The 24,698-nt window shown below is 35.4% G+C and overlaps 2 protein-coding genes across 6 annotated transcripts; both read right to left on the minus strand.

Moving 5' to 3' along the window:
- Nucleotides 1–1,209: 1,209 nt before the first annotated feature.
- On the minus strand, nucleotides 1,210–15,695 carry LOC132294476 (disease resistance protein RPV1-like). Of its 5 annotated transcripts, none has more exons than XM_059792347.1 (7): nucleotides 15,411–15,695; nucleotides 11,465–12,032; nucleotides 6,304–7,408; nucleotides 5,785–6,192; nucleotides 4,743–5,648; nucleotides 2,600–4,665; nucleotides 1,210–1,602 (listed from the first exon to the last, which is right to left on the minus strand). In XM_059792347.1, exons 2-6 carry the CDS (start codon nucleotides 11,986–11,988, stop codon nucleotides 4,183–4,185), a joined length of 3,426 nt encoding a protein of 1,141 aa, XP_059648330.1. In that variant the 5' UTR covers nucleotides 11,989–12,032; nucleotides 15,411–15,695; the 3' UTR covers nucleotides 1,210–1,602; nucleotides 2,600–4,182. The 5 variants fall into 5 exon arrangements, with proteins under 5 accessions (XP_059648330.1, XP_059648331.1, XP_059648332.1 ...); XM_059792348.1 differs by having other exon boundaries at nucleotides 11,465–12,072; XM_059792349.1 differs by lacking the exon at nucleotides 15,411–15,695 and adding an exon at nucleotides 13,984–15,395.
- A 4,114-nt stretch (nucleotides 15,696–19,809) lies between these two features.
- Nucleotides 19,810–23,668, minus strand: LOC132294477 (NADH dehydrogenase [ubiquinone] 1 beta subcomplex subunit 3-B-like). Its single transcript, XM_059792351.1, has 2 exons — nucleotides 23,355–23,668; nucleotides 19,810–20,148 (listed from the first exon to the last, which is right to left on the minus strand). Exon 1 carries the CDS (start codon nucleotides 23,600–23,602, stop codon nucleotides 23,375–23,377), a length of 228 nt encoding a protein of 75 aa, XP_059648334.1. The 5' UTR covers nucleotides 23,603–23,668; the 3' UTR covers nucleotides 19,810–20,148; nucleotides 23,355–23,374.
- Between the last annotated feature and the right edge of the window lie 1,030 nt (nucleotides 23,669–24,698).

Consider the following 24,698-nt stretch of genomic DNA (forward strand, 5'->3'; position numbering starts at 1 on the left):
CAATTTATAATTGTATTTGATTTACTTCTCAATAGTGTAATTATATATATATATATATATATGTGAAATGATTTTAGATGTAATAGTTGGACAACAACGCATTAAGTTTATTTTTTACAAATAAACGTGGCAATATATTAATTATATTTCATTAAAGTTGTATATTTTACTCAACCTAAGCGTAAAACTTCTAATCTACAAAATATTTTAATTAGCCAAATGTTGGGCAAGCATCTATCTGCTTCACAAATTAGAGCACTTCAATGTAACTCAAGCAGCAAACACACGCATTTCTCTGCTACAACTTCAATTTCCTTTTCTCATTGTCACTTTCTTTTAGGTTTATATGTCCGAAACTAACTTGTTTCTTTCCACTACTAAATCAAATATTGATCCCCCACTATTTTATTCTATAGTTTCGATACATTGTGAGTGATAGAATTCTTATTAATATAAATATAGGGCCGAATGGAGAGGGCTTGTACCAGGTCAGCTTGGTAAAATCAATATAGATAAAACAAGTTAATCTCATAATGATTAGAGGATAAAAAAAAAACTCAAGACTCAGTAGTGAAATTTATAATTAATTATTTTATTTTATTATTTTATCTCGCGATTCCAAAAGGGATAGGACTGAGAGAGCACAAGATTCATTGCACGTATAGGCAAAATGAATTTTACTTTTCGTAAGAAATTTTATTTACCTAAAGGGTGTTTAGCCTACCTCTCAAGGCTAACCAATAGATGAATCCGTGTTTATGCATGTGATGGCTAAACCAAACTAGTCGGCGCCAAGGATGTGTTGGGAGAGGGTGAAGAGAGGTAACTAATGGTGTGAGAAGTAGGGTGCACACGGCTCGGTTCAGTACGGTTCCTAACGGAACCGGAACAGATCTTAACGGTTCTTTAAAAATGGAACCGGAACCGAACCGTTGAGATCTGGAACCGAACCGAACCGGCATTCCCGATTCGGTTCCAAGGAACCGTTAACTATCTGAATCAATTTCCTCATGAGCTTCGCAAATCTCTAGCCATCCCTTTTCCTTTCCAAGACTTGATATGAAAGATCATTCGCCAAAATATATATATATATATATATATGGGTTTTGAACTTTTGATTACAAAACAAGAATTACAAACCTTGATATATGTAACGCCCCTAAACTGATACCAAATAAAAAATAAAAAATAAAAAATAAAAAAAAAATCGGCATCACCTTCCCTTAAAAGGGTCCTATCACAACCTGTTCAAATGAAAAAAAATGCGATGGCCTTTCAAGACCTATCTAACCTGTCCCAACACATAATACAAAAGAAATATAATACATTCCCCAATACCACAACTTCAACAACCTCCCCAAGTTAGCCCATCATCGTCATCCCATTCAACTTAAGCATTTACATAGTCTTGCTTCCCTTCAAAATATCAACAAGAGTTATGATTTATAATACATGACCTTGTCTTGCAAAAATGAATACAGGACATTTTAGTTTTGAGATTATACAAAAAAAATGGGCTAAGATACAAAAGATAACAAAATACAACTCCTAATCTTCTTCAAGCTTGCGGGGGATTTTCATTGGCCATTTCTTTCCCATTTCCTGAAAAAAAAAAAGTTAAATAAATAGGGTGAGCATATTGCTCAGTAAGTGGCACCTAAGACACACCTCTTCTGTCCCCGTGAATTCATACAAAGAATAGAGCAATAGGAATCGGGATCATACTATGTCAGGAAAGTACAACATCACATCCAAACTCAACATCAACAATACAATACAATGGAATGCAATGCGTGTCAAATGTCGCTCCCCATTTTCAAAATCATTCATCTGTCACTTTCCAAACTGTTAATGTAACCCCCTTTGGTACCCCCGCAGCGCCGAGAGAAGGATTGGCTACTGTCCCTAGACCTTTGGTGACTCCGCAGCGTCATCGAGGGGCCCAAATAGCTCAACCACGTTAGGAAAATCTCCCTAATTCCCTCTAGGCTACATTAACCTACCGGCCCGTTGGTGACTCCGCAGCGACCGGGTTTTTTCAAAATTCTTTTTATCAAAAACTTATTCCCCAAAATTCCCTTTTTTTGTTTTCAAAACATTTTCCCTTTTTCCTTCATGCCCAATGCCATGGATGCATAATGCACACCCATTTTATACTATGGAAATGGAAGGAACTATCATTACACAATTAACATAGATCCACACAAATTTCCTGACAATTTATCAATCATCATAGTCATGGAAAATTCACATATCAAGCATGCTCTCCACATAAATTAACAATTACACATATATAGGCATAATTTTCTAATTAAACAATTGTATCACTTTCAAGGTAATTAATTTAAATAAGGCATGTTTTCCACATAACAAATTCTACCAAGTTACAACCACACAAGCATGTAAAATCAACATCTAAACATGTTTATTTCACAAATCCACATATACACATAAATATGAATCTCACATACAAAATCACATCATTTTAGTGGCAATCAACTTAATTAAACAAGTTAATCATCAATTTAATCACATTTAACCACAATTAACAAGGAATAACTCACAAGGGAGCAAGAACACATGGATTAGGAACCCCTACCTCTTAGAATGCAAAAACCCTCAAAGTGGGTCTCAAAATTCGAACTCCAAGGGTGCACGAAATCTGCAATTGCTGGTATGGATGTGTAGAGTTCGTCGTGGGCTTCGTTTTGCCTCAAACGGCACCTTAATCCGATATGAAATGAGAAAGAAATCTTGTTTCAAAGATTGGTTGTCAAGTGAAAGAAAAAAGAGAAAAGAAACTGAAAGAGAAAAGAATTGGACGGGGAGAGAGAAAGAAATGAAGGGAAAATGGTCCGTAGACCATAAATTGGGTAGTGGTGGGTCCCACCACTATCTTTTGACTTTTCCTTTTTCCATTTGATTTAATTTACTCCACATATGAATACATAGTGCACCACCATACAAATACTACATAAGTCCCATGAAAATAAATGCACCAAAAACAATTGGACTCAACCAAAATCCCACGCGTAAAAGTGAAATGACCAAAATACCCTTGCGGCAACAAAATCCCAAAAAATTGAAAAAAAGGCTGAAAATCGAAAACGTTACAATATATATATATATATATGTGCATACACAAAATCAAGAATTACAGACCTTGATTAGTTGATTTAGAAAAAAAAATTAAAACAAAACCCATACATATAAGTTAGCAGTTGCACAGAGAGAGGGGACAAGCTTTAGAGTTGAGAGACGGCGGCTGAAGCTTGCAAACGCCGAACCCGAATTGGAACAGCGGGCAATGGAAACTGAAAGATATGGGTTTTGATTTTTTGAACAATCTTGAAATGATATGCCGATATGGGTTTTGAACTTTTGATTCTTGCAGAAAGATCTGAAATATATGAGTTTTGAACTTCTGATTCAGTTCCGGTTCTTACGGTTTCGGTTTCGGTTCCAGTTCCACGGTTCTTTTGTGCACCCCTAGACTGAGAAGGGAGAAAACAGCAGAGGGAGAGGGGGTCCATATATGATGGAGTCAGGTTCAGTGGAGGGTGCAGGTAATGAAAAGATTTGTCTAGTGAAGTTTTGGCTTTAAAAGAAACTATTTGGATGAGAGGGAGGTGGAACAACCCACCGATTGTTGGAAATTAGGCTATAGACTTTGACAAACAAGTCCAGTTAAAGAATTTCCACATCAGTGAGGTTGATTTAAGGTCCATCTGACAGCCAAATGTTAAACCACATCATAGGATCAGTGCATGTTCCCACCCTGTGCTCGATAAGTCCTCTTGACATGTCCCTAAGCTTTAATAACCTCCTCCATATACCTGTGCTAAGAGAGGAAGCTTTGACTGTCCAAAAGCTCTCTGCCTTTATTAGGTAACTATGTATCCATGCCACCCATAAGCTTTCCTTTCTTCTAGCAAAGAGTTTCCAATGTGCTTGAGATTTGCAGTCAAGTTTGCCATTTCTAGATTGGGAAAGCCAAGACCTCCCTGCATCTTTGGTCTGCAAGCATTGTCCCATGCCACCTTTACTCCTGTCTTTTTCATCTCAATACCAAACCAAAGGAATGATCTCAAAATCTTGTTAACCTGGTCAAGCACTTTTTTGGGAGAATAAAGGACTCGGACCAATACATCTCTATTCTCAAGGACTGAGTACCATTTTTCTCTACTTGCTTGTCATAAAAATGGTGTGCACTATTACTCCATTGCTATTTGAATGGTTTTTACCCTGCTCTTGCTCCTCACACACAAGGTGTACTCCACATTCCTTTACCTCAAAAACATCGCTCACATATTCCAGTGAAATCTTCAGCTCATCCCCAATTTCCAACTGATCATTCTCAACTTTCCAATGACTCAACCATATCATATTTTTGTCAGTTTCTGGAATGCCCAAGAACTTTGGGTGATAGTACCACCTCAGACCTTTGGTCTTGTTGCTGATTTCAGTCTGTAAAGCATCACCAACTTGACCTTTCTGATTGTCAGAAAGTGCATAAACAAAGCACAGATTCAAGCCCCGAATTCTAAGGTTAAGTAATGAAGGCACGGTAAAAGATATCGAGGACCCTGCCGTCTTGTTCCCGAACCAGCTTGGAACCCGACTGCCCGGGAAAAAAGTGCTGAATACGCCAGATTCATAGAGTCCCTGAACCATAGCAATCATAAACTTAACTATCAATTCCGTGTGTTCAAGTGTGTGTGTGAGAGAGAGAGAGATATTACCTGGAAGGGAAGCTTCTCCACTTTATTAGCAATCCGATCATAAAATTCCACCTCAACATTTTCAACAGAGTTCAATTGGAAGAAGCCCAAATATTTGAGAGCTTTTTCATCAATATTTCTAATGGATTCTAGCTTGAAGTTATTTTGAACCTCAAATTGGTTATTGGAATCAGCAACTCCCAATACTGGTCTGAACGAAGTTGATACAGATGTAATTTTTTCCAATGATGAGCAATTGTCCACGTCCAGTTCTTGTAAACTAGATGGCACTGTAAGTGAGCTGAGCCTTGTACATGACTTTAAGTCGAGCGTCTGCAGCCTGGTAAGATCTTTGAAGCTCTCTGGTAGGGAACAAATTGGGTTTTGGCTTAGATTTAAGTTCTTCAACAAGGGTAGGCTATGGAAATCTTTGGGAAAAGCATTATCAGAAAGACTGCATTCTGCAAGACTTAAGCTCACTAAAGAACGGGGTAAAGAAGCCCATAAAACTTCCGGACGGCTTGTTGGTTTTAACATCCAAGACCAGATGAATGCATGCCATAACTTACCCTCTCCAATGTCACAGTGAAAACGATATACAGGTGTTCCATCCATATGAAGCACTTTCAAGGATTCCATCTTACTCAACTCTATTGGCCACTTATCAAGATTCGAGCAACCAGAAATAATAAGTGTTTCAAGAAACATCAGCATGCCAATGCTTCTTGGAAGCATCCTTAGATTTTTGCAATCTTTAAAATTCAAAAAAACAAGTCGCTTAAGGTCTCCAATTGATTCATGGATCTCACCCAAACGTGGACAATCTTTAAGAATCAATCTCTCAAGCTTAGGGAGTCCTATGAAGTCGGGGATTCTGATAAGGTCATGTGAATGACTTAGATTCAGGATTTTCAGCAATTTGAGTAACTGTTGACCAAAAAGAAAAAGAAAGAAAATGAAGAAAACAAAAAAAAAAGTAGGAATTTCATTGATTGTACCAGTATAATTAATTACTAAAAATCCAGAGAAAAGGAAGAATGAAAAAAAGAAACAAATATCATACCTTGATTCCCATCCAAACTTGTTCCAAGCTGCTGTTGCGCATGTCAAGAGCCACAAGGCTGTCCAAAGGAAAATCGCTAGGTATAGATTTCAAATGGAATCCGCGCCAACATAACATCCTTAACTTCTTCGGAAATTCTTTATAGCACCCACTGAGTTGCACATAATTGATCTGGAGTAATCTTAAAGTTTGCATCCTTGCAAATGCATCAAATTTCAAGTCCACCTCATTTGACCTTCTTGAAGCACTGTTTATCAGATTCCAGGGAAAGGAGTTGAAACCGCGCCATCTTGGTGAATTGCCTTGGTCTGGTAGCAATGATTCGCCATGAGATTCTTGGAAGTGGTGTCGTTTCACATTGTTTAACATACGCATGTCAAGGGCTAGGCCTTCAATTGATTTTGTGCCCTAATTAAAACCAAAAAAAAAAAAAAGGAAAAATTAAGAAAAGGGATATTATTACATAATCATGTGCAACAAAAACATAGAAACATATATGAGATCAACCAAATTTCTCACATTTTTGTACTTCAAGACATCGAATGATTCATTATGACGCCACAATCTGCTGCGTTCACCAAGCTCCTTCAGTGATTCTCTGCGAACAATCTCTCTTCCCATGACCCGAACCAGCTGATGCATCATCAGTTTTTTATTTCCATCAATAGTTAAGAGACATCTATCAACGAGATTCTTAATCCCAACTTTTGGGTGGAAACCACATCCTTTTAGTACTGTAATCACATAATCTTCGCGCTTTCCAACAAAGAAACAAGCAATATCAAGAAATAAACCTTGGTCATGGTCATCTTGTATGGAATCATAGCTTATTTTGAGTTTATCTATGATTCGACTGTCAGGGATTTCTTCCAATTTCTCCAATGCACTTTGCCATACATCTATACAATTGCCAGATAGAGAAGAACCCAAAACTTGAAGGGCTAAAGGAAGGCCACCACAGCAGTTCACCACCCTTTCTGAATGCTCTTTGTAACCTTCAATGGGATGGTCTTGTCCAAAAGCATGCCAACTAAAGAGCTTAAACGATTCAGCTTTACCCAATTTTTCAACCCTATGACACATCACATCAACTTCATGAGGCTTTAGCAACCACTGATGCCTAGTTGTTATAATAATTTTACTTCCTGGATGAAAGCGATTTCTCATTCGAAGTACTGCATCTAATTGTTCTGCTTGATCAACGTCATCAAGAACAATAAGAACTCTTTTACAGCATATGGCTTCTTTGATCTTAGTAATTCCTTCATCAACACAGCCTATTTTTTCCTTTTTCCCCTTCAAAATATCTGACAGAACCTTCCTTTGTAAAAAAAGTAAACCATTGTGTTGTTTAGAAGTCTCTCTAATATCTGCAAGAAAGCTACTGCCTTCAAAATTTTCAAAGTTTAAATTATAAGCAACTTTAGCAATGGTCGTCTTTCCTATTCCACCCATCCCAGAGATCACCATTACCTGAGCATCAGGTAACTGATCTTGTAACCACAGATTAACGTTTTGGACTCGAGAATCAATTCCAATAAGGTTACGAGGAATGCTCAAGACCGTGCGACTGACTTTATCCTGAACTTCCTTAACAATTTTCCGGATAAACCTGGACTCATACCTATAAGTGGTGAACAAAATGGTAAATATATACACATATGCATAAACAACATACTATTCATGACCAAAATAATTAAGAATGTTAGTGCAAAAACCAAACAAGATGACTGAAATATAATCATTTAAAAATGAGATGATTATTAAATTATGTTTAAAATATATGAAAGAAACAAAAACCATATCAAAATTAAAAAAATGTAATTAATAATCTAACATCATTTATTTTAATAGGCAATTTAAAGACATGAGGTTCTTACTTTTCATAATCCTAATGATTTCTACGTTCTTCAAACTACTTGTTTTAGGTTCATTTTGATATACTGATTAAAATTTTTTTTTTTTTAAAGTGGATCTATGTCATACAGAACAGCTTGAACTTCTAAGTTATAAAAGCCTATTCATATATTGATTTGTCATACTGGGGTAGTTTAAGTAGGTTGTGGTTGGGTGAACCATGGGAGGCGTGCTAGCTAAGATGTGATGCCACAAGATGTCCCAAGAAGGGGCAATGCATTGAACACGTCACTAATCTGTAGATACAGGCCTAGTGTTACAAGGGATAAGCTTGTCCCACATCGGATCTGGATGAGAAAATGTATGAGTATAAATAGGTGGGTATGCAGCACTACCGAATAACTTTTGGGTAAATGGGCAAGCGTCCACCCGTTACAGTTGGTATCAGAGTCAGACCCAGTCTTTGATCCGATGCGACACCAAGCGCCCAGCTCGGAAGGCGTCCTAGTGAGTCACCCGGGTAGGCAGGGTGGACCGACCGCAACGAGAGTGTTGCAAGTTCGGGTGGGGGAGAATGTTACAAGCTAAGAAGCACGGACACGGATACGACACGACGCGGACACGGCAACACGGCAAATCCAAAAAAATTATAACACGGACACGGCGAGGACACAGCGAATAGTGTAATATATGTATGTGTGTGTGTGATGCAGTACTTTAAAAATTACTGAGTGTTACTATTTTTCATCAACCTCACAATGAAAAAAAAACACAAATCATAACTTATAACTAATAAACTATAAAAGAACAATGTTACATAGTTATAAAACCAAATAAAAAACAAGACATTAGAATAATAACTAGGATCATTTAATCATCATTGCAACTTTACTCCAAATACAAAAGCATAGACAGAAAGGACTATTAACATTCATAACTGTTTAACATTCAGGACTTTACTGTTAGCACTTAATATTCACAAAAACCTAAAGGCTAGTCCCCAAAAAAGATACAAAACAAGTCAGTGTACTATCATCTATTCCCATCCATCATTTGACCTAGGACTTTTACCATTTACAATACCAAAAAGGTAGTACAAAATAAAAAACAGAACATATCAGCATTAAAAATTAAAAATTAAAAAAAAAATAAATAAAAATTCCAGACACGTGTGTCTGCGGAGTGTCCGTGCCATGTCCAAAAATTAAAAAAAAATAAAAAAAATCCAGACACGTTTTTTGGTGTGTCGGGGCGTGTCCGACGCATGGACACGGATTCTTCGCCCATTTTGGCATGTCCGTGTTTCCTAGGTTACAAGGAAGAAGCTTGTCCCACATCGGATTTGAATGAGAAAATGTATGAGTATAAATGAGTTGGTATGCAACAGTACCCAATAGCTTAAGCTTTTAGGTAAATGGGCAAGCGCCCACCCGTTACACCTAAATTTTAGACAACAAATGTGGCCTTATCTATATATACACCCACTATTTATTTCTAAGGGCTTCTAGCTTCCCTTCTTTTTCTCTACATTATAGATTTTGGGGGCTCCACCAACTCTACTTCTCTATCGTCTCCTCCACCTACCACTCTGAGCACTCCCTTTCACCCGCCTACATGATCAATATTAATCCAACCATGGGATACAATAAACTTATTGAAAACCCCTTGTTGTTTACTTACAAAATAAGAAAGTGCATTTTACCCCCCTTGACTTTCATCGTTTTACTATTTTTTTTTTTTGCCAAAAACCTCCCTCAACTAAGCGAGGGGGGTTGCCTTTTGAATTTTTGCCAAAAATATCCCCACCAACCAAGTCAGTTTAAGCTTTTAGGTAAATGAGCAAGCGCCCACCCATTACACCTAGACTCTAGACAACAAATGTGGCCTCTTATATATATACACCCACTATATATTTCTAAGGGCTTCTAGTTTCTCTTCTTTTTCTCTACATTATAGATTTTGGGGGCTCCGCCAACTCTACTTCTCTATCCTCTCCTCCCCCTACCACTCTGAGCACTCCCTTTCACCCGCCTACATGATCAATATTAATCCAACCATAGGATACAACCAAACTTATTGAAAACCCCTTGTTGTTTACTTAACAAAATAAGAAAGAAGTGCATTTCCCCCCAACCCAATTTTTTTGCCAAAAAACCTCCCTCAACTAAGCGAGGGGGGTTGCCTTTTGAATTTTTGCCAAAAATACCCCCACCATTCAAGTCAAGAGGGATTTTATGCAATTTGCCCAATTGTGTGAATTTAGCTAAAAGATTCTATTTTCTATCCTTTCTTGAATAATAATTTTTTAACTTATATTTTCCGTTACATATATCACCATATTTTTAATAAAAGAAACATATTTAAAAAATTAAAATTCATAGTTATGAGTGCAACTACATGCTATTTCTATAGCATATGTCTAGCATAGTTAAATCCTGTAATATTCTTATTTTCCCAATTTTTTTCTATTAAAAAAAAAAAAAAAAAAAAAAAAAAAAAAAAAAAAAAGGAGAAAAACCAACTATTTTATGACATTCAATTACTTTTTTGTAATTAAAATTCATTTTTGTCGATCTAATTTTTTGATCAAATGTCCATCTCATATTCTTATACATGCGTACACATTATATAAAATAAAAAATATAATATAGGTATAATAATATATAATATGAATAAACATATAAGATTTGATCTTATATGTAGTTGCACTCATAACTATAAATTTTACTCTTTAATTTTTTATATGCTTTTTCTTTAATTAAAAGCATGGTGATTGCATTTAACAAAAAAATATAAGTTGAAATATTATTATTCAAGAAAGGAAAAAAAAGAAAGAAAGAAAAAAAAAACTTTTAGCTAAATTCACCCAATTGGAAAAATGGCCCCCCCGCCGTCTCCATTCTTCCTTGATTAGGTTAGTGGGGGTATTTTTGGCAAAAATTCAAAAAAGAACCCCCCTCAGTTATTTAAGGGGGGTTTTTTGGCAAAAAATTTGTAAAGGGGGGCTTTACTGCAAAACAGTGAAAGTTCAGGAGGGTTAAATGCACTTTACCCAAAAATAAAAAAATAAAAGATTGCAAACCCCTTGTACCTACACAAAATCATCACTTAGCTCCATACTCCTTTATTTACCAACTTCCTTTATAACCACCACTCAATATAAACATTATCATCATCTCCATCATAACCACCCCACAATAACAACCCCAAAACCATTTGATTACTGGCATCATGGTTTTGATTTTCACATTTATCATGACAACCAACCAGTAAATGGAAAAAAAGTAAATATAATTTAAATGTGAAGAAAAGAGTAATATGGCCAATTATAGAACATGTAGACATTTGAAAATACATGTTCATTTTGAGTTATTTTTTACTAACAACATATTAATAAAGACATCTTCCTAATAATAATTTAAGGGACTTTTTTTGCTGATGTTACTGTTCAGTGGGTCCATAATACGAATTTGATTCTTATTAATGGAAATTTTTTTAAATCCGACAAAAAATTTATCCCACTAAAAGATCCACAAAGTAATTGCCCACGCAGAAACTTTTAAACTGAAATCCTATCTAAAAACATACTGCCAAAGCCTTTACCGCCATGACCACTTTTTAAATCTCCCAATTTATGCTATCATTTGCAAGAGACTGGATTTTTATTCATTCTTACATATGCTTATTATTGTTGTGTCAGTGTAAATGGTAAGTTCATAAGGTGGGCGGGGAGAAAAGGAATAAATTAATGTCACTAATCTCAAAAAATTCTTAACAGCATAGATGATGCGCAGGATAGGATTTTCTGCAGAAGGGAAATTACCCGTCAAATTGATTTTGTAAGACCATCCCTCCTAGATTTGCAACTTCTTTAAGTGCTTCCCTCCACCCGTCCACCTTGTCCACCCACTTCTTTGTTCTTTCATCGGTTTCTGCCTTGAATCGCTCTTCGTGTATAGCAAATGCTTCTGCAATTCTTCCCGTTTGGTTCCTAACTTGGGATGGATCAACATCATAGAAGACAGGTAGAACTATGTGTCCGGAGGTCCTCTTGTGTTTGAGAATCATCAGAAGTTCGTCAAGGCACCATTGGGAAGAAGCATAGTCTTTCGAGAAGACAATTATTGAACTCTTTGATTGTTCAATTGCTTTCTCTATTTCTGAACTAATATTTTTTCCTCTTTCAATGTCATCGTCATCTCTAAATGTGCGATAACCTGCACCCACCAAAGCTGTATAAAGGTGGTCGGTAAAAGTCTTCCGTGTGTCTTCACCTCTAAAACTTAAGAATACATGATAATTATGCCAATGCATTAAAGAGGCTTCTTGAGCTCCTACAATAGCCATTGCACAGAACTCCAAGAGTTGAAAGACTGGGTAATGTATGAAGTCTGTCACGGCACCATAAATATGTGAAGAATATGTCAATGACTGCAATTGAATATATAAGATAAAGGATATAAATGTTCTGAGTGAAGGAATTTCAGTATAAAAACCAAAATTTGCTGAAGGATGTACTACAATTGAATATACAAGAGAGAGGATATAAATGTTCTGATGAAGGAATTCCAGTATAAACCAAAAATTGCTGAGGGATGTAACTCGATAACAGGTTAATTTATATTTTTCCCATGAAACTGAAGGCAAGTTAAAATACATGTAACCAGAAAATTTAAGGTTTAGCACTCAGTTTATAATTACTTGGTTTATAAAAAATAATCAATTTAATCTTTTTTTCCTTAATTTAATCAATTTAATCTTGCACTGGTATTATATGATCAAAACAAATCACTTCAATAATTCTTAGGACCAAGACACCCAAACCGATTAAAGACAACTAAGAAAATAACTCTATCTTTCTCCCTCATACAAGCAGTCCTGCTTTTCAGGCTTACTTGATCTGAATGCGGTACACAACAATCTGATTACATTCCTTCTCCAATAAATATAGATATATACCAACAAGAAGCCAAATAGAAACCAGAAAAAGCAACACTGACTTTTAAGTATTAGAGAACGCATAATATCCTGAAAATTATGATGATTGCTGTGGAGATGCTTGCTCATAATTATTTATTTGCAAATGCTTGTCAATAACTCAATGTCTGGTTAGCATTTATCTAGTCTAGTGGGAACTGGGAACTCAACTGAAAATGACAGAAGAGATCTGCGTGGAAAATGATGTAATATGCAAGTAACTTTAAATTGGAAGATAACAAGGAGGCAATAGTAAATAGATGAGATGCTCTGACAGTCCGCACATAACTGATTGAACACAATAACTGGATGGAGATAGAATATGGTATGACCCATACTTTTTCTTTTTTTCTTTTTTCTTTTTTATGAATTTATGTCAAGCGTTAAGAAGTGGTTCGCAGAAAGAAAAAAAAAAACATCCAATCTGCTTTTTGATGCAATATTGCAATGTACAAGTTAGGCTTGTAAAATAATGAATCAAAAATTGAATGTGTTGTATTGAACCCAAAATCTAAATCTTAAAAAAATAGTAAATGATAAAAATTAGTGAAAGATCAAGAATAACAAATCTTTAAGATGGAAAACATTAAAAGGGCTAGGTTAGTACACAAGGCCCAGCTATTGCGGGTTCTAGGGAGGGTCAAATGTACATAGCCTTACTTCTACATGTAGAGAAGTTGTTTCCCGTCAATCTTACTGTTGCACCAGGGCCCACCCTCAAAGAATCTATTTTACTGTTGCTCCAAGGCCCACCCTCAAAGAATCTATTCTACTGTTGCTCCAAGGCCCACCCTCAAAGATGGGACACGTTGCCCAAAGAAAATGAGCTAAGCACCCTGTTTTGCTTTCTGCACCTACCAAATAGAAGACACTTTTATACAATAAACAAGTAGAATACTTTTTAAGGATAAGTCCAGGGTCCTAAAAACTTTGACCTCGAGGGAAGAGGCCATCTTCTGAGAAAGAAATGAAACATTGAAATCTAAGCACTTACTTTTAACATTGTGGGGAAATAAAATTCCGCCATCTATAGTGAATTTCAAGGCCATATCAAAACAATTATTTTTAAATACAAATAATAATAATAATGGTAATAATAAAAAGAGTATCGGATTTACCATCATGAAGGAAAAAATTATTAAAGCTCTCAAATCCTAGTACATTCAGCCATGATATTTTCATTTACAAAGGATTCCCATGATAGTAGAGCAGTTTCTAAATAACAGACCAAGTAAAGATGAAAGAAATGGAATATCAAAGGGAGTGCAAGATGTATGATTTAACTCAAATATTTCCTCAATAAATATTCTGCATGTGAGGCAAGTCAATAAAAAAGAATAGCAACCAATGCATGTGGCACAATACCTCTTCGCCTTCCAAAGTGAAAGATGGATGGTGCAAGTCTCTCCAAGAACACTGTTGAAGTTATTTGCAAGAAAAAAAAATACAGAAAGAAAGAATAGCAGGGAGAGAAAGAAAGTGTGAATAGGTGAAATGGAACTTGAGCAGCAGTAACAACCTCACTGTTGAGGTCACTAATCAGCAGGGTACTAAGCTAACATGGGGAAGCGGCATCAACCAACTAAACATTTGATCCAGATTTCCAGGATTGTTTACCCTCTAAGGCTCTGTCATGACTCTTGAGTCTTGACTGAGATGCTGAAGATAATTTCCCCCCACCTTAATCCCACAGGTGGAAAGCAACACCAAGGACGAGTCCTCGGTCAAACCACATGATCCTTCCTTACTAAATTTACGCACTCTTTCCCAAGCATTACCCTCAATGTGGGCTATGTCCCTCTCATTCTAACTGGGCCACTTAAAAGTCTTCTTTGCACATGACTAAACCATCTTAACCGATTTTCTCTCATTTTATCTCCAATTTGTGCTACTCCAACCATCTACCGAATGTAATCATTTCTAATTCTATTCTTTCTAGTCTTACTGCACATCCATCTCAGCATTGACATTTCCACCACACTCACTTTATGCATATGTTGTTTCCTAGTTGACCAACATTTTGTGCCATAAAGATCCCACAAATGGAAAGCGTGTTACAAAAATTGTCATCGATTTCCAGTTCTATTGAACATCTCCAAGGAGACATTAAGGATTAAAAACAATTCATTCATATTTTCTCGTGTGCTTAAATATAATATAAATAAGAAATGAAATATTTCTCAAAATCAATTAGGAATTAGGAAAAATAATAAAGGAAACTATTCCATTGTACTTTATTTTCTCCCTTGCTTTCCAGGGAAATCTATATATTTATTGGCAAGAAACTCAGGCACCATTTTTCAGAGGGTCTCCAACCCTCATCTTCCTTACCACTAGGCTACAAGCCTTTGGTAAAGGGAAAATAATTTTCTGTGCATTTCCCCCCTTTCCTTCACTATATCTGCAATCAAAACAGATCCTAAAGAAATTTGGAATAAGAATGATGAACTACTTCTAAATTTAAAACCAATTAAGGACATATTAGTTGGGATTAATGTAATGGAACAATTAGGATCTCTATCTACTCTTTTGGTTTAAGTAAATCTCACAACCAGTGCCAAACCTACATATACATATGTAGATGTATATGTGTGTATACAAAATATATATAGATATATATATATATGCATAAAGAACAGCATTGTACCAAGTCAACCACAATCAACTCAACAGCAACAACAAATAGAGATTCAAACCACAAACACTAATAAAAGTAAATAAAATGCATAACATACAAAAACCATTCATTACAAATCGAAGTTAAAAATGGGTTTTTGCAATTCAAAAGTTACCTGTCTTGCCGATGAAATATCGCTTCAATTTGGATTTTTGCGCTCTAGTGAAGAAGAAGACCTCGTCAAGTCAACTAAGTCAAACAGTGCCAAAGCTCTTTCTTCCATTATAAAAGCGCGAATCAGTATACAACTCAATGCTTGTTGGCCCAAACGCGGTCTGTAGAACATAAAAAAAAAAAAAAAAAAAAACAAGGCAAGCCTTTTTAACTTTAAGCTCAATTTTTTGTGTCCACAACAATATATTTTTTTTTAATTAACTATCCCTCTCACACTCTCACATCCATGTCTTTCTTTTTTCTTTCCCTTTTTGTCCGTGGTACAACAGTTAAAAAGAGTGTTGTAAACTACATTAGCTCTTTAAAGTTTTGAGCAACGAACACGCGGGTAGATCATTAGGTGTTTATTATTTTGACATCCCCTAAATTCATTAGCAGGTTGCCTAAAGGTGATTTTGGGTGCATGAAATTAGTAATGCCCTAATTTTTAAAGAAGAAAATGACAAGATTTTGGTCAACATGTATGCTGAAAAGAAAATTTTAGGGAAGTCTTAAACAAGATCAAAGTAATAAATACTATAAAGTCTACTAATATATAATTTGTCCAAACTTCAGAGGGGTGAGTGTTAAGTATCCATATTTTTAACACTATAAAAAAGCTCAACTCGATGATTGATCTTTTAGGTTTTTTTTAGAAAAAATAAGATCTTACACCACTTTTTAACTCTCTTTCATACCATAATCCATGGTGAAATTAATCTCCTGTAAAGAAAATGAGCCTTATTTTACTTTATTTTATTTATAAAAAAAAATAATAATAAAAAAAAAAAAAAAAAAAAAAATCAAGCAAGAATATTGAAAACTGGACAGGGAAGGATGCAGGCCCATTAAAAGAGAATATCCAAAACAAAAGGAGCCCAAAAAATTGGGCCCAATACAACAACCTATAGCCCAAGCATGGCAAGCCCCGTCCAAGAACAGAAAATTCAAATTTAAGATGCTGTTGCTAATAGATCCTTGAAACTGATGATGATAGCAAATGAAATTCGAAACTCCGGCGGCGCAAAGAAAGCTGAATTGAGAGCACAGGCAACAGCATCCGGCGGTCTAGGAGGAGGACGACCACAATCTGGCGAAAGATTTAATCAATTTTCAGTACAATGAGCCTTATTCTTATAAGGGCACTTTTTGAAAACCGAACTTTTTAAAATGTAATTTTTATTATTTTTTAATAATATTGATAGTAAACGAATTATTCAATCTATCCATAATGGGAACAAATGATACGATAATATTTTATTTTTATAAGTTCAATGTAAGGATAAATTTGAAATGACAATAAAAATAATACATTGACTTTTTAATGTAGAACAATTATTTCAGGACAACCAAATAAGAAAAGGCAGACACTTGGGAGTTGGGACTCTTAGAGAGTAGATAGCAAGGCAAAAAATGAAAGCTATATTATCAAGGTTTGGTTTGTGATCTAGTGATATTTTCTCTATTTTGAAAATTAAGGTTATAGAGTTTGAATATCCTGAAGTGTATTGTATGACATAATTTCTCGAAAGAAAAAAATAAAAATAAAAAATACCCTTACGAGTTCCATAGAAATGGGACGGTCCCAAGTCCCATCAACCACTTAGAGCATCTCCAATGGGTTCTTCGAATTTGCCACATCAATATTTTTCAATACCCACGTCAGCATTTTTCATAGCCACGTCAACGTTTTAAAGTCTCCAAATTTTAGCTATCGGATGTACTCCAATGGTACATTTTCGCTCTCCAAAAGTATTAATATTTTAAAATTTTTAATAAATTTTATTTTTTAACTTTTTCCTAATGGCTATATTTTTAAAACGGCTATATCATACAAAAAAATTTAAACAATACAATATTTATTATTAAAAACAATACGATACGATATAAATTTAAACAATTCAATAAAAATAAAAAACAATACAATACGACATGAATTCAAAACATAACTAGGAAAAACAGAACAATCATATGGAATATTTGAGATAATCCTATGGAAAGCTTGAGTTACCGCGTGCGCGTATAAATGCTAATATTTCATTTTGGCATTCAATTAACCATGATTTCTAGGCTTGTGTTGGCATCGATTCTGGATCTTTTTGCATGATTAACATCTCTTCAGCTCTTTGTTTGTTTTCAATCTCTTTTAGTTTGCTTTGAAGCTCGAGTTGTCTAGTCTTTTCTTTATCTGCTTTGCATGTCTCTTGTGCTATTTGAGCGGCTTCAAGAGTTTCAGATTGTTTTTGATAAAAGGCTGTTGCATGATCGAATTTGCTAATGAAATCATTCTGACTTTCAGATTGTCTTTTATCCTTATTTCGCCTTTGCTTCGCTACTTTTCATCCTTCTAGTCGCTAACATTCTTCAACATCCGTTAGATCATTTTCGCCTATGTGCGCCGATCCTTCAACCTAACTTGGTGTCGTTGCTGCATTATTTGATGGAGTAGATGGGTTTGAGTGACCAATAGGCTTACTATCATCAGTGTGGATTCCACTTCTCTTCTACGGTTGTTTTTTTTTTTTTTTTTTTTGATGTCAATTCTTTTTGACAACGTAAATGCCATTTATTGTTGCTCTTCAAAATGTTCTAACAACTATCAAACTTAAATTTGGTGTTATTTTAACGAGCGAACAACTTTTTGGCTGCTATCATCTAAAAAAATAAAAATCAATAATTATTAGAAGATAAAGATTTAAAATATCTACCAATTAAATTTAATATAATAAATAACTTACCTTGTACTCATTGTCTTGCCCACTCGGGTAATTCCTTTCGATCTGGGCCATGCATCTAGAAAAATTGTTAATTATTTGTTGCATGAAGGACCAACGATTCAAGCAGGCGATTTGATTTCTTTTAGGTGTACCAGCACTACTAACGTGTTGCTCAAAACTTTCTTGAATTCGGATCCATAATGCTGCCTTTTGTTGGTCTGAACTAAGGCTGCAACTCGGGCTGGGTCAACCCGAATTTACCCGAGCCCAGCCCGAAATTTTTAGGGCTTGGGCAGTGTTTTTCTGTTCTAGGTTTGAGCTTGGGCTAGATATTCTGAGCCCGAATTAAATTCGAGTCGGGCTTGGGTTGATATTATACAAAATCCGAAGCCCAACCCAAGCCCAGAAAGAATATATTTATTTTAAAACTATATTATTTCACAAGTGTATAATAACTTAGTTGGTAGTGTGTTTGAAATTTTTCTTGGAGGAATATTGTTTGAGTCTTTATAGCTACACAAATTTCTTATTTTTTATATTCTGAATACAGAGGTGTAGGCTCATGGGCGAGCTTGGGCAGGAGAAATTAATTATGGGCTGGGCTTGGGTGGCTGGGATTGGGCTTTAGGGGGGCTCGGGCTAAGTTTGGGCAAAAGATTTTGTACATGGTATGAGCCCGAATTAAGTTTCTAGCCCGCTCAACCCGCCCAAGTTACAGCCCCAGTCTGAACTAATGACTGCATCAGTGCTAATGGCCATCCACGCATAATATAAAACCTCATCTTCAACTGTGGACCAATTTGGAGGCTGAATAGCCCTTTGCCTTCTGGGAGGTTGGGAGTTACGGATTCTTCTCCACCAAATTGAAATCTTCTCTAACAAATAAAAAAGGGATCAAAATTATCATTTGATTGGTTGAATTGGGAGTTGTAGTTGTAATATGGTGGTGGAAGATCCATATAACTAAAAGATTAAGAAAATGACTTAACGGTTATAATTGTAGATTGAAGACTAGAGAAGATGGGTTGGATATGAGGTGAATAATAGTAGGGGTTGATATATTTATAGAGGAAAAATGAAAGATTTTTTTTTTTTTTTTAAATATATATATAATTATTTTTTTTTTAAATAAATTCAAAAATGAGCCAATATAGCCGTTAACCCAAACAGTGCCTAAAACGGTTATATGTCAGAAGGAATATTTTAAAAAGTAAATTTTTCAAAAAAAAGTCACTTATTTTTATTTTTTTTTAAAACTTTTTTTTGCTCAAAAAAGCCTTCAAGGCATTGTTAACGGAGAGAGAGAGAGCCAAAGCAAGCCAAAAATCTATATATATATACTTTTTAAGCAAACAGAGCCTTAGGAACAGTATTCTGGGCTAAAAACTGTTCTGGCCCAGAATAAAAAAAATTAAAACAAACCTGACACGGGCCCATGGCTCGCCAAGAGAGTCGCAGTTTTCCGCGACCCATTGGGTGGGCCCAAATTTTGGCAAATCCATTGGAGGAGTCCAATAGCCAAACTGGCCCAGAATCGCTTAAACAAGCCCGCGTTGGAGCTACTTTTAGCCTTTCCAAATTCATACGCCAATTTCACTGTGTAAGCCTTTTCTTGTTAGTGCACTTCTGCATAAACTATCCAGATGACAATCCAAACACAGTTTTATTCAAATGTCGGATAGTTGCACGAGTAATCAAGAATGGTGGCATGAGAAAAGAGGGGGGGAAAAAAAAATAAAAAAAAAGGAAACCACAGAAGAAAAAGAAAACAACGAAATAAAATGTCTGAGAAATGGCAAGCAGGTGAAGTAGTAACAGAAACAGACTGCTCTTCAAACCACCATTCAAAGGTCTGTCACATTCCCAACTAATTAAAGGCAACAAGTTCATGTCAACTGAAATTCTTTATTGAACACCGAAACATAAGCAGCAAAAACAGCAATACATTATCAGACGGCTTTGCTCCTCGCTCCAAGCATTTATCTGTACAACCAGTCATTCAATGAATCAATTTGCAGAAAACAGATTTAGTGTTTCAAAGGCCAAGACATGAAAGAAAATGAGGAGTACAAGGAATAATATATATTAAGTACTATAAAGGGCAAGCCACAAAAGAGAATGGGAAGGGGCCAAACCAGCAAAAGGAAGAAAATATATTAAGAGATGCTATATTTGGTTTGCATGGATCAGTATCTGCTTATTTGAGAATGTATTGACTATAATGCGCCAATCCAATTTAATGGATGGAAAAACCAATGCAGAATTTTCAATATCTATATCAGGGTTGCAGTTTTGTTCTCTAATATTGCTTCTAATGCAAACCAACATTTACGGGTAACATGAACCCAAAATCTTACTCTTAACTACCAACATATAACTCCATGCTTTGTATTTCTAACTATTTGACCGTAAATGAGAGGCGAAAAGGGAGACCAAAACAAGCAATAATTCTGGGGAAAAATTAAAAAACAGTACTAATTTTATCTGTTGATAAAAAGGAACATTAACATCAGCAAATTAGCCAGAATATTATTAGGGGTCCGTTTGGCGTTGTTGTAGGTTATAACAAACACTTCTTTTATGTAGAGCTGTCATAAGAGTGCTGTCTCTTGAAGATTAAATAGTATTTAGTGACACAATATAAACCACTTTTTATAAATATTTTTTTTCTTCTATAAATATTTTGCCCCTACTTGTAAAAAGCCCCAAGTTTAAGATTTGGCTAAAAGCTCTACTAAGACAAAATCTCGATCAAACACAGCTAAAAGAGAATATTAAAATTATAAAGCATTTTTAGTCTGTCCAACAGCAATTCCAACCAGGCTCTAAGAGTTCATCATCATTGAATTGCCAAATCATGCAAAAGGTAATGAAACTTCAACTTTTACACTTCAGTAGAACTTGTATAACTAAATTTAAACCAAAAGAACATTTAAAGATAACAGACAAAAAAAAAAAAGAAGTAATACTTTCATGTAAACTCCACTCAATCAGTAATTAGAAGATTTAGAAGGAAGTCAATGTGAACAAAAAGAGATAAATTAGAAAAAGATGCAAGTATAAGTCGGTCCCAGATGATAAAAACAGAAAGGCATGCTGTATATAACAACGGAAGGGTTTCTACAAAGAGAGAAGGAAGAAGAACATTGGTTATTTTGTTTGCAGCAGTATGCCATAATTGGGCATTCCTGTGCTGCAAATAGGCATCAAGTAATTATGTGAACAAGGACGTTGTCACAACTCTTCATAAGGATTCACATATGTTTATTAATTTGGTTGTTTAAATTCAAATAATCCCTTCACTAATCCTAATAGGAAACAACCACCACAATACTCTGCAACCCTACTTGATGTGCGGCAGATGTTTAAGTGTGATAACCCAATCAAGACCAGCCAACATCTCCACTTGATTACATTGCAACGTGATGGGAATATTTCCTAGTTGGTGTTTGCCTTGGTAAGAATTTCTCATCTCTGATCCCCAATGATGGACTTTAAATTAAGTATTCCAGGCTATAGAACCCATGTTAGCATGTTTCAAGTTCTTGTCATCTGATGGAGTCTTCAGCATATGAATTTACCAACATAACACTCCAGAGTCCAGGCATCTTCATTTCACTTCTAAACCAAGCGTACGACATCAATAATCCGTAACAGAGAAATCTAATTTAAAGTTTCAGGACCATTGACAACTTCAGACACATATTTGTAACCCGATCCAACAATTTAGACCAAGCACTTTCTGTTCGACCCAATCTAGAGGTTTTCCTTGATATATTGTATCACTGATTTTATGATTCATGTATGAGCGAATAATCAGTTATCTCACTGTGGTAAAAGTACATTACCTCAAGAATACTGTTGAAACCCAGTTTGCTTCACTAATATCTTCTACCTTTCAACAGCCAATTTCAAACCCTTATAGGTAGATCATTGATCTCAAGTACCTCCAAGATCTTTCGATGACACACTATAATCATGTAACACTTCAACATCAAGATGATTCTCAAATCAGTTGCAATTTCATGCTCTCAGAAATTATCCAGAGACAAATCCATGTCATATGAAAGTTTTAAAAGAACAGCAGTCATGTAACACAAAAGGATAGCAAGGCAACAAACACGTCACAACCTCGTTATATCTGACAGACTGACACCATAACAGGCATAAAGGCCAATAACGATGTCTTAATTGCCTTGTATCAAGTGAAAAGTTATGAAGGCCGTTTAAGACATTTTTCTCCTTTCTCGTAATTTTTTTCTTTCACCTTTTCTTGAATTTATTTAAATTAGATTTATCATCTCTAACTTAGCACTATGTTTGAAGTTAGTTTACAGAAGGTTTTCCGTGAACCCAAGTACGGCTTTTCCAATATAGATCCCTGTAAATATACTCCTCTAAATTTTTTCATTTCTGTGTCCGCGAGACAATTGTGTGGTTGGAAATGTTTTAACAATGGCATTTAATTTATTTTTTTGGGGTAAAGTTATGGTCCTAAAAGTAGTGAAAGATAAAAATTAGTCAATACTAAAAGCCTCTATAATTTTTATCACCCTTACTAAAATGGTAATAAATTTAACACAATCATTGAAGAAAAAATTTATATTAATGTAAATTTGTCGATAGAATGTGCATGCCTCTATTGATTAAAAAAAATCATGACCTCCAATATCTGACTTTGTGAGCAACGTTCACGGCACCTCATGTTTGCATGACCACTACCATAATGGTAAGCAACACTGCAATTTAAGGACTTGGTGGTGATATGCCGGGCCAAAGTCTCTTGCAAGGGACATAATCTGACTTTAATTTCGTCATGCATATAGTGGTAATACTCTGGCTCTCTGTCTCATTCGGTATAAGAAATCAATTTTAAATGGAACTTGCACCTAATATCATGAATTGTTTCTACACCGCATCTAAATAAAGATAAAGATAAATCAAGACCAAAAAAAAATCAATTTGCATACAAGTTGCTCTTCTAGATACAACAAATAACGATAACATGACTTGGGTTCCACCGTCTCTCGACACAAATCCTAATTTCAGAAAAATGAGGAGCAAGCAACAAAATTTCTTTACAAACAACAGTACATAGATAACCCTAATTTCACATAAATAAGAAGCAAACAACAAAATTTCTAAGATATGTGGACAAATAAATTATATAAAGGGTATACATGACTGACCTGAGACGGGTGTCTTCTTCTCAGTGAGAGTGAGAAACAGAAACAGAAGAAGAGGACTCGGAATGGGAGTGAGAAGGAGCGTAGATCTTGTTGTAGGCGGTTTCGCCGATGAGATAGATAACGAAGGCGGCGACTCCGATGCCGAGGCCGGGAGTGGCGTGGCGGAGCTGACTCGTCACCATCGGATGCTTCCTCCACGCGTCCCTCCTCCTGAAGAACTCCCCTGTTGGTCCCAATGGCTTCCCCATTTCTCTCTCTCTCTCTCTATCGAACTCTCTCTCTCTCTCTAGATATGTATCTATAATTCTATATGTCCGCAGTATAGGTTAATTAGTTGAATATTACTTGTGAGTATTGTTTCCCACTAAATATTTGGCCCACCCGAAAACTAGCCCACTTTGTATCATTACTTCTTCTGGTCTAGCTTTAGCGGGTTCTTGTAGGTTCTTGTCGAACACCGGATTTACATAATAATAGACTTATTATAATTAATATTAGAGTCATGGTTTACAGTTGCAATATTAGTCGCGAGCAAAATATAATGGACTCGAAAGAATATCGGTATAAACCGGTCAAATTGATCGGTTCATGAAGATATGTAATAGTATCGAACCCTTAAAAACATATTACAAATCAGCCGATACATCACGTATCGACCGATGCGATAGAATGGACTCGATCCTTAATCTAGTGCCATGCCAAATTACAAACGTCCAGATTCTTCCCTATTAAGATCCTCTCCAAGCATCTTCAATGATTTTAAATTTGTCATATTATTACTGGTTTATTCCGCTCATCAGTATTTTGAATTTGGGATTGAAAAAAAATTAGGATTATGCTCGGTTGCATTGAATTGAAGCTTTGAAATTAGGATTGATGAAATTGGAAAAAAATTTGGTTCAATTTTCCGAGCTCCATTTATTCAATTCCATCAATTCAAATTCCAAAGCTCTAACTTCATGCAATCGACCATAACTTTAGTTTAAAATTTATACTAAAATTTCTCTAATCCCAAGTCACGTCAAACTTTGTTTCTAATCTTTAATTGTCATTCTATAATTACTTTGAGAGAAAAGACTATACGTAGACTCTCCACTTGTACCCTTATATTTAGTAACACACTTTGCTTTTCAACTAAAGAAATGGCATTCACAATTTTTCTCTAAATGAACTCTTACCCCTGCCAATTATTTGCCATCAAATGAGCTCAATAAAGATATGTGCATTTCACTTCCATTTACAACAAATTTATTTCAACATAATCATATCAGGAGACTTAAAATCAGGTTTAATATATGTCCTAGATATGCAGCCAAAGAAGGTCTATGTATTGCATTTTTGCAA

This window comes from Cornus florida, unplaced genomic scaffold (assembly GCF_030987335.1).
Source record: "Cornus florida cultivar Cherokee Brave unplaced genomic scaffold, ASM3098733v1 CherokeeBrave_3.0.0_Hap2_Chr02, whole genome shotgun sequence".
Classification (NCBI taxonomy): Eukaryota; Viridiplantae; Streptophyta; class Magnoliopsida; order Cornales; family Cornaceae; genus Cornus; species Cornus florida.

What these genes read in the sequence shown, in the direction of transcription:
- LOC132294476 (XM_059792346.1), bottom strand. Translation starts at nt 12,300, where the DNA reads ATGTATTTTAACTTGCCTTCAGTTTCATGGGAAAAATATAAATTAACC. An exon ending in AAGTTTGGATGGGAATCAAG is followed by an intron (nt 5,649 to 5,784) that starts GTATGATATTTG and finishes TTTGGTCAACAG; the next exon opens with TTACTCAAATTGCTGAAAAT. An exon ending in TGGAGAAGCTTCCCTTCCAG is followed by an intron (nt 4,666 to 4,742) that starts GTAATATCTCTC and finishes GCTATGGTTCAG; the next exon opens with GGACTCTATGAATCTGGCGT.
- LOC132294477 (XM_059792351.1), bottom strand. Translation starts at nt 23,602, where the DNA reads ATGGGGAAGCCATTGGGACCAACAGGGGAGTTCTTCAGGAGGAGGGAC.